Genomic DNA, 14,841 nt, shown 5'->3' on the forward strand with positions numbered 1-14,841 from the left:
GATGACTGCGGAAACTCGCTGTCAAAATGCTGGCATGAGCAAGCGCGGCAGCAGCAGCGAGCGAAGTGACATTCGTGCCGTCTATCGATTCAACGCAAACAGCGACGAAAACCAGCACGCACAAAGGTATGAGCCATCGGCAGATCGCTTATTATTATTATTATTATTTGTTTTGAACACATATACACAGGTAACAGGAAAGGGAAAGCGAGGAGCAGGCTGGCAACTGCCACCGGAAGGGGCACAAGGTACGCGCAAAGTACGCAGTTGCTACCCCCCCCCCCCCCCACGCCCCGCCCAATTTCTTTCGCACTGTGTCACCACTTTCCTCCGTTTCGCGCGCGAAATTGAGCCGCGATCCTCAAATACCCCTTGCTCCCGGTCTGAAATGCGCAGTTGCCGCCGCCCCTCCCTCCCTCCCATCCCCTACGGCTTTTCGTGCGACGGAAGACGGCGCGTTAGCTCTCCGCCTTCCTCCCTCGCGCGCGCCAGATTGAGCCGCGACCATAGGCTCCCCTCGCACTCTTTCACTCGCACATACAGCGTACGGCGCGCGACGAAGGTGTTATCGCCCTCGGACTTTATACGGAACATCATGGCGACTAAAACAATGCTCCTGGAGTGTTCATATAATTGCTATCGCAATTAAAAGTGTCTAGATCCACGAAATGTGAGCCAGTAAGGCAAAATGTTGCATTACAAGAGACGCGCTGTAGATTTCAATGACTAACGTGTACCCCAGCCACCGTGGTGGACCTTGAAGAGAAAGTATAAATTTCATTCAGCGTCAAAACATGTTTAATCACAAGGCACGGCATGCTCGACCTTGTAGGAACGCGCCACGGCGCCACAGCACGATGAGAGACGCGCAGTGAATTGGGCGACGAACGCATCCCCTATCTTCCATCTTCATTGCCAGCTAAAATATGCGCGCGCTCACTTACCTATAATTGATGCTATGCGACGTGCGTATAATGCTATGTTCAGACTACGTTCGTAAGGCGCCGATTTTTCGTAACATGCGTAAGCGGAAGCGCACCAAGCGTATGCGTCTAGTTCAGACTGCGAACGTAAAGGTACCAACGTGCGCAATTCTCGCAAAAATCGTGGGTGAGAGTGTTAAAGGGTCGGCAACATTTACGACTGTTATGTTACGACCGTTGCGACACAGCCAATGACCGATAAGCTTTCGGCTTTCAACAACCGGTGACGACACTTCCGTCCTCCCGTCTGCAGACAGCTCCGGGCGCGGGGAATGCCATTCCGCCTTTCCGTGCGCACGATTGGCTGTGTTCGTGAAAATTTTTGCAGTGCGCCTTGTGAGACTGTTTTCAGTTCATCTGGTTTATCCGCCGAGGAAATCGATGGCCGCAGATGCGTGCTCCGAACTTCGATGAGTGGTCTCATTAGGTTTTCAAGGAAGTGGAACTGCTGGGGCGACATGCGCATGATGTTATGAAACATCGCAGCGTCACCAACTTGGAGCTTGGCGAAAAGGTTGTGAAAATCGCCGTCCACGGCCCTGTCGAGAAATACTTACCGCACCCAAACCCTTCTGCGTCGCCTTCGTCGTTTTTGGGCGATTGAATACATGACTATAAGTTTGTTTTGAGCGTGAATTTCTTCGATCTCGGCCAGCGCTCGCATGTTGGCAGGAGCCATATTGGACCACTGGTGACGTCGATTCTGCAGCTCCAAATTTGATTGGCCTGTTGTAAAAGCCGTAATTTAAGCAGCAGTAAATGTGAACAAAGGTCCCGGCTTAACTGCCGTAACGTTTTTTACAGCCGTTGCGTTCGATACGCCAAAAGAGCTGTTACGCGCGCTACGACCGTAGTGTGAACATAGCATTACGCGCCGAGCGTCTTAAAGCGCTGCTTGCACAAAATAAACTCGCAATGTTGTTTTATTACGCTTTTTTTTCAGGGACGCGTCCGTGGTCACATAAGCGCCCAGACAGCAACATAAGTGCATACAAATTTGCGAAGTGGCGGAAGATACCAAAGAAAGATTCGCTTTTAAAATGTGGTTCTCGCCCATCGCGCAGGTGCTTGGCGGCTTGTACAACCCGGCGGATGGCCACATCGACCCGTACTCGCTGACGATGGCCATGGCCTCCGAAGCCAAGCGGTATGGAGCGCGCATCTTCCAGGGTACGGCGGTGCTGGGCCTCCGAAAAGACCACAAGGACGACCGGTGGTGCGTTGAGACAAGCCGAGGTCCCGTACGTGCGAAGCACGTCGTCAACTGCGCCGGTGAGTCGTCCAAGGGGTTAAGAAATTCGTTACGGTGACGGGTGAAAAAAACTAAATAATGTGAACTAAGCACGAAGGTGGTCAATGTGAAATAGGAGTTAAATAGCAGTGAATAGGGCGCAGAGGACGAGACAGTAAAATACAGACACACGTGAACAGTACGAGCACTCGTACTGTTCGTGTGTGTCTGAATTTTACTGTCTCGTCCTCTGCGCCCTATTCACTGCTATTTAAATCATGCACCAACAAGCCCTAAAAGCTACGCTGCGGAAATAGAAGGTCCCATTACAGTCTCTGACCTCGGGACCTCCTCCAGTGTTTTGTTATATTGTTTTATGCCTTCTGTGCCTGATAAACCTCACTAATTTATCCCAAAGATGATAGCTAGCAAAACTCTGGAGAACCGTCGCGCCACTTGTGATACGTCACCTTTACTTTTTCTCACTTCCACTTAGCGCCTCCAGAAGCGCTGTTGAAACGATGCGCTTTTGCAACCTTTTCTCCTATTCAGGTTTTTTCGCTGCTGCAGCTTTCTTATCTATTGCAAAAACTCCTTCCACATTGCCCGACAGAAATGACATGAGGTATTAATATATTCCTGTTTTGCAGAGGCATTCGGACTTAATAATCCTTAGGTTTGACGCGACACTGCCCACAGTTTTGTTTGTGACATATATAAAGCATGGTCGGTGTCGTTTACGACGCGAGTTACATCGGTGGCATGTTCTAGTATATTTAGCGCTTACGGTTGGAGCAGAGTGTATCTATGATAGAATGATCAAGCGGCATGGAATTATTCTTCTGGTTAGCCTGCGAATACTATATGTTACGTTCAACGTTGTAAAAAATCTAAGCGGACGATGGGTATTCAGCTCACACCGGCGGCAAGTTGTTTTCACAAGCGAAGCTTGTCTATGTCTAGCCTGAACGTCCGTGTCTGTTCGTAAAACTCCAGTGGCTCATACTCCCGTAAGAAAGCAACAAATGGCAATGGCTTATACGCCCGTAAAGAAGAGGCTACAATACTTTGACGTGGACGTACTCAAACCAGAACGACATTATCTGATTACAATCATGTTTGAACGGTTCTCACTTCGCACTCAGGTAAACGTACCCTCTCTATACTATAAGACGTACGCGTATAGACTTCACATTTGCAGACGACATGTGTGACATTGAAATGACCGAACTCCTTGCAGTATACCGCAGCGATCACAAGGCTACTCTGCTCACTCGCAAAAAATTGACCGGGGAAGTTTCCGATGTCCAATAAACGCGTGTTTCACTGATAACTTGTCTTCATTGATGTCACCAGTATCCACCCAACGCACATCTCGTTAATTAACAAGGGCACGTTCAAGTAAACATAATGTTGATGGCAAATGGGACGGTTACGTATACAGAGGGGCAAGCTTCGCTTATCATCCATCTTCACGGAGTGGAAGGGCCGACGATTTTTTTCCCCTACTTTCACTTCCCTTGAGCTTAGCATTTCTACATTAAATAAAAAACAGATAATTTCTTGGCCTCATTATCTGTTGGCTTTATGTGATTGCGATTAAGAAAAATCTGTCCCCTCGGTTAAATAACTTCCACTTTCTCGGTGCGTAATTTTTTTTTCTGCGTCCTAAATAAAGCCAGTAAAATATCTTAAAAAGAAGACACGTGACATGCCAATTTGCGTGACGTTTTCTGCAGTTCTCTCAAACACGCCGCGTATGAACAAGCATATTTTAAAATCTTGGCTAAAGTTCGCTAGGACAGCCTTCGTACCTGTATGTAAAGTTACCGGCTTGAGCGCAGCACCTTAAGCTTTGGCCATGAGCACGCTACGGCTTTCGTTCATTCTCTCATATATATACAGTCCCTTCGCGTCGAAGACCTCTGCAGACGCGATACGATACTCCGCATAAGATCCACTTCCTTCCTAGCGAGCCCCCTCACCTTCAAGGTGATGTCGCGGCGTGATCTAACAACGGCAAGAAAAAAATGTTTTGGCACAGATTGGTCATCGAAGCTCTTGCCTCAGCATGCGGCATTCGTCGTCCACAACGTCGAACAAGGACATCCCGCACTGATCAAACGCGGTGTGTCCTCCATATCAGTGTGGGAGTGCAAGTTTGGCAAAAGCGGCGTGGGTGCAGCGAAGCGCTGATAACGTTACCAGAGTGTGTAGCTCCGTGTTTTAGAGCGCAGCTCTTTGGCGTCCGTTCCTGGGTTTCGCGTCGTCGTCGCCGTTGTCGTCGGCCTCGTAACCAGCTCGCCGACGAATCTGCTCCGCCGCCGCGCATGCGCGCTGTCGGCTCTCCGGGCGAGGGAGGATGGTGGAAGGGAGGAGGAGAGACTGTGGAGGAGGGCTGGCTACACAAATGGCTCTTTGGCGTCCGTTCCTGGGTTTCGCGTCGTCGTCGGCGTTGTCGTCGGCCTCGTAACCAGCTCCGCCCCCCTTTCATCCCCCCAGCGCTAGCAGCGACCGACTGATACCGCTTTCGTGAGTCCGCTACCGCACTCACGAAAGACGTCGTGCACTTCCTGCAACTCGCATTAACCGTCCATCGATCCACACCGATGTTAGTAGTGGGGGACTTTAATGTTGACATAAAGACAAACAGCAATTTCCTAACACTTATGCGGGAGAACATCCCGTTCCTCTCGCTCGTAACGCGTCCCACGGCTGTGACAACCTCGCGAGGCACTTGTATAGATCTCGTCTTTGAGAATCAAGCATTGGTGTACCAAGTCGACCATATATCAGTCTATTTCTCCGACCACAAAGCTTCCTTCATGACTGTCAAGAACTGTTAGTGGAGTCTTTGTTAAAGGAATACGTGTGAAAAATAAAAAAAAAATTCTGTGATAGCGCATACATGTGTTGCTCGATTTCTTTGCCTCAATCTATCGAAAAGGTGAAACAGCTTATTTGCTGCGCTCAAATTTCGCATTAGGAAGTAACGTAATCGTCGGTAATTTTTCATTGTGCGAAGCCTATAAGCACCGCGTCGCATGCAAGAGCAAAAGAACTGCGTGAAAGTCGGTTAACCAATGCTGAGTCGACCCGTCGTCTGAAAATTGGGCATGTACTGGCCTCGCGGATCCCAATTGACGGGATCAAAACCTCCGCTGTCCAGCTAGATAACGGGCCGAATTAAGGCAGTTGAACCATTTAAAACAATCTTTAATTACACGAAGAAGGTCGAAAAAGCAAGTTAAAACATACAGAAAACGTTAAGTTTTTTTCAGCCCGTAAAAAAGTGGCCCTGTCTCTAGGGCCGGTGGGGCGAGTCTGCCCGTCTCGAGTTTTCCGAACCGCGGTTTCCATCCCCGTTGCCGTCCCCCAGGCCCGAGAAACATCACCCGACACCTCGAAGCGTCGTCACTGGGTCGCTTCCAGCAGGAACCGAACGGAGGGAGCGGGTACTTTCTCTCGCGCACAGCTCGGAGTCCACGGGGGGTCAGTGAAACCGACAGCAATAAAAGTAAGGAAGGCTCGCTTCACTCTTGAAAGAAAAATCCGGCCGTGCGTTCGCTATGCGCACAGAACAGTGTTCTATATAGCGTTTATTCGTTTCCTAGGGCAAGTGAGGTTCGCTATACGTGAGCTTGGCAGAAGCAGGAAAAGCTGTCCGTTACAGAGGGATAGGGCTGCAATGAAAAAAAGAAAAGATTTAAGAGCGCTGAAATCAAGCCACCGGCAGTCTTGGGGTCTAGCTAGTAACAGGGTCATCCGTAGAGGCTTAGAGGCTTAAGAACGCTAGTCCAAAGTGCACTGTAAAATAATTTGCACCCTTAAAGTAAGTAATGACGCAAATTGGTTTAAAATCGCAATCTTACGCCATTGCTCTGAGGGTGTGAGTTGCAGACCGTTTACACCCTCAGTCACTTCTAAGGGTGGAAATTATTTTACAGTGTATACTCCGTTTCTCAATAAGGCGATATGCTGTAGCTGAAGATTCGGTCTGCGTCAGCTGCGTCAGCTGACGTCAGCGTCAGCCAATCAGCAGCGCGATCTCGGGAATGCACGTACGTGTCCGTGCGCCACCCCTAGCGTCAGAGAGACCATTTGCTCAACCTCGAGCAGTTTGCAGCAAGCTGCGACAAGCTTTCCATTTTGCCAGCTTGCTAAGCAAGAGTCTGCATGAAAACGCGTGCGACGTCAGCTGGTGCACGAGAAACGCACAACTTCCCGCGACTCAGTATAGGCCCACTCTCGGAAAATGACGTAAAGGTGTATCGTGACCGCATTCGGCAAGTGATCTCTAGCATCATCTACCGGACTAACGTTCTTTCGTTCAGCCACATCTGCTATAGTGTTGCCGGCAGAAAAGAGTATACGTTAGCAAAAACCTTTCAAGGAGCCGCAGACTCAGAAAATTGCCGGAGAGAGAACTTGCGGCGCTAAAGATGGTCTACAAGAGAAGGCCGGTGCAAATTCGTATAAGAAAAAAAGAAACGAAATGTGGGCTGAGTGCTTAAATAAATATCATTGTTCTTTATCGTCGATGCGCTGCCGCACAGACAGCTCGACGGCGCATCTGGCAGAAGGTGAAGTCAAATGGGCCCGGAAGTTGACCCAAGCCATCGTTATCAGTGCTATTGCATCAATGTTTACGCCGAAACAGTGCTATTGACAATGTTTACGCCGAAAGTGATCCCGATCAGGCCTACCGTATCTTTCTCAAGAAAATCATAGCCTGCTATGATAAAAATTTCCCTTTGATACATAACACAAAACGAAGCAAAAGAATACGCAAGGCTTGGATTACAAACTGCTTGCATAAAAGAATAAAAGCTAAAAACAAAATGTACCATAGATTCGTTCAATCACGTGATGCTGCCTTGCTCGCAGAATTCAAATCATATCGTAATAAATTAAACGCTGATTTAAAAAAGGCTAAGATCTCCTTCTATCAGTCTCTGTTTGCTAAAATATACAACAGTTCAAGAAAATTATGGCAGGAAATCCATAATTTGTCTAATAACGCTAAGGTTCAGTGCTCAATTAATGTTGCAGCTTTTGCTCAAGGCAAGACGGATGAAGACGCCCTAACAGAAATGAACGAATTTTTTTCCAACGTTGGCGACTACGTGTCTTCGAATAGCCATAGTGATTGTACTAAAACGCCACAGTTTGCACGTACAATACTGGCTAATTCAATTATTCTTTCACCGGTTACTGCACAAGAAGTTACAAATTTCATTTCCAGAATTAAAAACAACGTTGCCGCCGGGTTGGATGGCCTGAGTGCTGTCCCTATTAAGCATGTGGCATCTGTTATAGCCTTACCGCTGACATTCATAATTAATCAAATGTTAGAGACTGGTATATTTCCCTCTGACCTTAAACTGGCACGTATAACCCCTGTTCACAAAGGTGGAGCCGTCAGTGATATAGCAAACTACCGACCAATATCTGTTCTGCCCATCTTGTCCAAAGTTTTTGAGAATGTCATTCATACACGGCTCGAAAACTTTCTCACTAAATACCGCGTTGTGAATGATTCACAATACGGCTTCCAGAAAGGGAAATCTACCGAAATGGCGCTATTACTAATCAAGAATGAAATTCTTAGCAACATAGAAAACAGACTTTTTACTGTGGGAATGTTCATTGATTTAAAAAAAGCATTTGATTGTGTAAACCATAATATTCTGCTGTCAAAACTGCATGACTACGGCATACGTGGCGTCGCCCATGATCTCGTAAAAAACTATCTTTACAATAGAAAGCAGTGTGTGAAAGCCGATGGCTTGTCATCACCGACTACTGTGGTAAAACATGGAGTGCCTCAGGGGTCGATTCTAGGGCCCTTATTGTTTATACTTTATATCAATGACTTATGTGATGTGCCTAATTCTCCCAAACTGGTCATGTATGCTGATGATACTAATATTTTCTTTTCTGCATCAAATTTAGCCCACCTAAACACAACAATAAACAATTACCTAATTACCCTTGAACAATGGTTGAACTCTAACAGATTAACCTTAAATATTAAAAAAACTAAATATATTATTTTTAAACCTCTCAACAAACAAAGCGATTTCGAACTCACCCTAAACTTTCAAGGAATGGCCCTACAACGCGTTGCATCTGAAAAGTTTTGGGGGGTTTGGTTCGAAGAAACAATGTCTTGGAACATGCACGTTGCTAAGCTCACGATTGAATTAGGCAAAGCAGTTGGTTGCCTCTACAGACTGAGGGAACTAATTCCAATTAGACTAAAGAATGCAATATATTATGCTAATTTTTACTCACGTCTTTCATATTGTACTTTAGTTTGGGGCACTACAACAACCACCAACTATAACAAACTGGAGCGGCTCCAAAAGAAGGTATTAAGAATCTTTGAGAACTTTAATGAACACCCCAGCCTATTACCCACTGGTCCCCTGTTCATTAAACATATTGTTACGGTGAAGTGAAGGAAGACGTTGAGTTAGACTAGAGAAAGACGAAGTCTGGCGGTTGCCTGAACGCCATATCCATCATTTGTAAATATAAGTTATTTTACACTCGTGGGCCTGCTTTCTTCCCGCAACATTTTGGTGGAAGGTGCGGGGTACCACCACGGAACTTCGCAGCGGACGTCATCTACCTGCTGCCACAATGGCAAATCAACCGACACAAGCGACAACGCCTCGGCAGCCCGTGCCCACGGTCATCCTCACTCACCCACGGGACCCGGGAACATTTTGTGGCACGGACAACGTCGACGTCGAGGACTGGCTTACGATGTACGAGCGAGTGTGCGACAACAACAGGTGGGATCCTACAATGATGCTTGCAAACGTAATATTTTATCTGAAGGGAACTGCGAAGCAATGGTATGACACACATGAAGCTGACCTAACGAGCTGGGATGTTTGCAAAGAAAAAATGCGAGACCTGTTCGCCAGACCTGTCGGTCGTCAGCTGGCAGCTAAAAAAGAACTTGCGTGCCGCGCTCAGACGTCCACAGAATCCTATGTCGTGTACATACAGGATGTGCTGGCCCTCTGTCGCAAGGCTGATGACAACATGACCGAGGCAGACAAGATTGGCCATATATTGAAAGGTATTGCAGACGATGCCTTCAATCTCTTGATGTGTAAGGATTGTGCCACTGTGGATGCAATTATTAAGGAGTGCCGGCGCTTCGAACAAGCGAAGGGCCGCCGCGTCACTCAAACTTTCGACCGGTTGCCCAATACCGCCGCGACATCTTCTTGCGAAGACCCGCCGCGGTTCGTTCAGCCCGCAGGACCGGAAGAAATAACGCGCATCGTTCGCCGTGAGCTTGAGGCCATGGCCCCGGCTCCCGTTCGTTCAGACTGTCGGGAAAGCGTACCCGCTATCTCCCTTATACAAGCGGTCGTTCGGGAGGAAATAGCAAGTTTGGGCATTCCATCTCTCTGCTCAGTCCGCCATACCAACACCTACCAAATTTCTCCGACCGCTCGCTCCCGGACGCAAAGCTTTCCACCACTCCGTCGCAACCCAGCTGAATGGCGCACAGCGGATGATAAACCCATCTGTTTTAATTGTTCCGGTATTGGACACATCGCCCGTCATTGCCGCAACCACTGGTCGTCGCCTCCTCGGTGGTCGTCTCCGAGTCACTACAGCCAAGTACCCGACAATCGCACTTTCTCGCCCTATACGCCGACTAGGAACATCAACGCCGACAGTGCTCCACCAAGATCCAGCCGATCCCCGTCTCCGCAAGGTCGTAGGTCCCGTTCGCCTCTCGTTCACCGCTCTTCGTCCCCTTCTGCAACCGGTCGCTTCGCTTCGGGAAACTAGGCGGTGCAGCTCCCGGAGGTGAAGCTGCAACTCCGACCCGGCCCACAAATCCTCTATTGACCCTGCCTACATGTGGAAACCTGCTGGACATTGAAGTCGATGGCGTTCCTGTTAGATCTCTCGTTGATACAGGAGCGCAGCTTTCAGTTATGAGCGCTGCTCTCCGCCGCCGGCTCAAAAAGGTTCTGACCCCCGCCGTACCGTGCACCGTGCGAGTCGCCGATGGGAGTACGTCACCTGTCCTTGGAATGTGCACAGCACGTGTGACCATTGGGGGCCATTATACCGTTGTTCTATTTATCGTCCTTGAACACTGCCCACACGACCTAATTCTCGGCCTCGACTTCCTTTCGAAACACTCTGCCCAAATTGACTGCTCCGCAGGTGTTGTACAGTTGGACCTGCCGCTTCCTGCCGACGCAACCACTTGTGCTCCACACCGCTTATGTGCTGCTGAATTTGCAAGGCTGTCTCCACAGGCTGCTACAAATGTCCTGCTGACGCCCTGTCCTCCCGTACCTGATGGCGAGTACGTCCTGTCGCCGCTTACTGACGTGGTTTTGTCGCGTAATATTGCCCTACCGAGCACCTTAATTCGGATCCGCGAAAACTGCGCTCGCGTGCCCATCCTCAATTTTGGGTTCTCGTCACATGTTTTGCCACACGGTATCGCCATAGCGCATATCACTCCTTTGGAAGAATTTCAGATTTCTTTTTTGACCTCTGAATCCTTCCTCAGTACGAACGGACCTTTGTCATCCACTCCTTCGTACTCGACGCCTGCGGACGATGTTTCTAAGATGATCGCCCCCGACCTTCCTTCCGAGCAAACAACAGCTCTTCGTCATCTCCTGTCATCTTATCGGGACATCTTTGATTTGGACGACCGTCCATTTGGCCAGACATCTGTTGTCACGCATCGCATCAACACCGGTGACGCCAGCCCCATTCATAGGCGGCCATATCGTGTCTCGGCAACAGAAAGGGCCATCATACAGAAAGAAGTAGACAGGATGATGGACAAGGACATCATTGAACCCTCCAGTAGCCCGTGGGCATCACCGGTTGTCTTAGTAAAGAAAAAAGATAACTCGTGGCGCTTCTGCGTTGACTACCGTCACCTCAACCGGATAACAAAGAAGGATGTTTATCCCTTGCCTCGCATTGATGACGCTCTTGACTGCCTTCACGGATCCCAATACTTTTCATCAATTGACCTCCGCTCCGGCTATTGGCAGATTAGCGTCGATGAGATGGACCGCGAGAAAACCGCCTTTGTCACACCGGACGGTCTGTACCAATTTAAAGTCATGCCCTTTGGATTATGCAATGCGCCAGCTACATTCGAGCGCATGATGGACTCTCTCTTGCGCGGCTTGAAGTGGTCTACATGCCTGTGTTACCTCGACGATGTGATTGTGTTTTCGCCGAACTTTGAGAGCCACCTGCGGCGCCTCACAACCATACTCTCCGTGTTTCGCAGGGCTGGCCTTCAGCTAAACTCCTCCAAGTGCCATTTCGGTCGCCGTGAAATTAACATGCTTGGTCATCTCGTCAACGCCGCCGGAATCCAACCTGATCCACAGAAAGTTCACGCCGTGCGAAATTTTCCTGTACCTTGTTCAACGAACGATGTCCGTAGTTTTCTGGGCTTATGCTCTTATTTTCGGCGATTTGTGAAAAATTTTGCGGACATCGCTCACCCTCTCACTGACCTTCTTAAGAAAGACGCCTCTTTCTCTTGGGGACCGCTACAGGAGAAAGCCTTCTCTACCCTGATTGAGCGGCTTACCACTTCCCCGATTCTCTCCCACTTTGACCCTTCTGCGCCCACTGAAGTACGAACTGACGCGAGTGGTCATGGCATCGGCGCTGTCCTCGCTCAGCGTCAACAGGGCCAAGACCGTGTCATCGCTTACGCTAGCCGCCGCCTTTCCACGCCCGAGCGAAATTACTCCATTACTGAGAGAGAATGTCTCGCGCTCGTATGGGCGGTCGCGAAATTTCGCCCGTACCTTTTCGGTCGGAGCTTCTGCGTTGTCACCGACCATCACGCCCTCTGCTGGCTCTCCTCTTTGAAGGACCCAACTGGACGACTTGCACGTTGGGCATTGCGCCTACAAGAATATACATTTTCTATTATATATAAGTCAGGACGCCTGCATAAAGACGCTGACTGCCTGTCCCGCAATCCCGTGGATCAACCGGACGATACCGATGCAGACTCGGACATCAGTATTCTGTCCCTCTCCGGCTTCCTCCACATTGGCGACGAGCAGCGCAAGGATCCTGTTCTTCGAACACTTATGGACCGCCTAAGCTCCTCGCCCAATGACCCGTCCCTTCGGATGTTCACCTTGCGCGATGGAACTTTATACCGTCGTAGCGTTCGTCCTGACGGCCCGGAGCTCCTCCTAGTCGTCCCCAAGCACCTTCGACTCACCGTGCTCCAGCAACTTCATGACGCTCCTACTGCTGGACATCTGGGCGTCACTCGTACTTACGACCACCTGCGGCGCCGCTTCTTCTGGCCTGGCATTTATCGCTCTGTGCGCCGTTATGTCGCTTCTTGCGACCTGTGTCAGCGCCGGAAGACGCCTGCTATGCCTCCCGCTGGTTTGCTTCAACCCATTGATATACCTACAGAGCCCTTCTTCCGTGTGGGCCTCGACCTCCTTGGTCCGCTTCCAATTTCCATCAAAGGAAACAAATGGATTGCTGTAGCAACCGATTATGCCACTAGATATGCCATCGCACGAGCCCTGCCAACCAGCTGCGCTACAGATGTCGCCGACTTCTTACTAAAAGACGTCATCCTGCACCACGGCGCCCCTCGCCAGTTGCTGACGGATCGCGGCCGCTACTTTCTATCGAAGGTCGTTGATGATCTGCTCCGCTCCTGTTCTACAGAACATCGGATTGCTACCGCGTACCACCCTCAAACGAACGGCCTCACCGAGCGACTCAACCGCACACTCACTGAAATGCTCGCCATGTACGTCTCCAACGATCACCGCGACTGGGACGTCGCTTTACCATACGTCACTTTCGCATACAACGCGTCCCGTCACGACACTGCCGGATTTTCACCATTTTTCCTTTTGTACGGCCGCGACCCCACCTTGCCTTTTGACACGTTGCTACCTTCCGCAGTACAGTCACCCAGCACTGCTTACGCTCGCGAGGCTATTGACTTAGCCGCCCAGGCCCGAGATGTCGCCCGTCATCGCCTCACAGTCTCGCAAGCTTCTCAAAAGCGACGCTACGACCTTCGGCACCGAGACCACCATTTTTCACCTGGTTCCCTTGTCCTTCTCTGGACGCCTTCACGTCGTGTCGGCTTGTCGGAAAAATTACTGTCCCGTTTTTCTGGTCCGTACCAGATCTTACGCCAACTGTCCGACGTGACCTACGAGATCGCCCCACTCGGTCAGCCTTCCGTGCCTCCCAACTTAACCAGTGATGTTGTTCACGTCACCAGGCTCAAGCCCTATGTCCCCCCAATAAGTGAGGCTGTTTAACTTGCACCGGGACGGAGCTCCCCCACCGGGAGGGTGATGTTACGGTGAAGTGAAGGAAGACGTTGAGTTAGACTAGAGAAAGACGAAGTCTGGCGGTTGCCTGAACGCCATATCCATCATTTGTAAATATAAGTTATTTTACACTCGTGGGCCTGCTTTCTTCCCGCAACAATATTATGCTTAAAGCGTCTAAGTTATATGACTATAAACTATCTCTCTATATGTATAAAAATAAACTCCCACACTATACAGAACATTCCCCGTATGACTACAGCATACGTAACAGGCTAATACCAGTGCCGCGTACACGTACAAATTACGGTAGATCTAGGCTGGATTACTGCATACCAACACTATACAACCTCTTAAAAAATCACATTAATTTCAGTGCCCCATTCGACACGTTTAAATCGGAGGTGCGTGATTACCTGATGAAGCAATGACCTTTTTCTCTTTTCCCCTGGCTGCTACATTTCCTGCACTGTTTATGCATTATGCATTGTGTGATGGTGTCCACCTTGTATGCTGCATCTGTATGAAATAAGTTCATTTCTTCTTCTTCATAATGTCTGTATCTGTATCTGTATGCTGCAATGTCATAATCTGTATGCTGCATCTGTATGAAACAAGTTTATTTCTTCTTCATAATGTCTGTATGTATTTACAACTGTTCGAATTTGTGAAATCCACTGCCTGCTGCTCTCTGTAGGCCCCCAGGTCCCGTCAAGCTGTCTGCGACAGCTTTTTGCCTGGGGGCCCCCAACTAGTGTGTTGGAAATAAAGTGGATTCTGATTCTGAATACCACTAGCACACTTTGGCTGAAGCGGAGTAGACGTCGTAACTGTTGCTAGGAGTCGTCGACTTGGAGCAGGCCAGAGAGGAGCCCGTCGCTTTCCGCCAAACGCGGATCGCCTGCTCACTCGTGTCTCACTTTTTCATGCGTCGTGCTGTTGTGGCGGTCGTTTTCCGCATTGGCGCTCTGCCAGGCCGCACGCAAGACCTCCTATACGCCGCCCGCTCCCGCATCGATACGGTATCACATTGCGATTGCTGCATGAGCAGGAGAGCAGTGATTGCCGCATACGACGAGACGTATAACGCTGTTCCGCGAGGAAAAAAAAAAATTTACCGAAGATTACGATACTCCCCTAATGAGAAATTTAAGCGCAGCTCTATACGTGTTTTCATTTCGCGATATTGTCACGTGGTCGTGACGTCAAAGAACACAGTAGCAATACTGTGAAAGGCAAAAACTAGCTTTTATTGGGCGAACCTGTGCCC

At 49.3% G+C, this 14,841-nt stretch overlaps 1 protein-coding gene across 3 annotated transcripts in view; it reads left to right on the top strand.

Moving 5' to 3' along the window:
- LOC135914166 (dimethylglycine dehydrogenase, mitochondrial-like) overlaps positions 1-14,841 on the top strand; it is a 48,857-nt gene that overhangs the window by 12,792 nt on the left and 21,224 nt on the right. For all 3 annotated transcript variants that reach the window (XM_065446934.1, XM_065447012.1, XM_065447080.1), the window contains one exon: positions 2,048-2,255. In XM_065446934.1, the coding sequence (XP_065303006.1) occupies positions 2,048-2,255 (208 nt within the window). The remainder of the gene's footprint in view (positions 1-2,047; positions 2,256-14,841) is intronic.

This window comes from Dermacentor albipictus, chromosome 1, assembly GCF_038994185.2.
Source record: "Dermacentor albipictus isolate Rhodes 1998 colony chromosome 1, USDA_Dalb.pri_finalv2, whole genome shotgun sequence".
NCBI lineage: Eukaryota > Metazoa > Arthropoda > Arachnida > Ixodida > Ixodidae > Dermacentor > Dermacentor albipictus.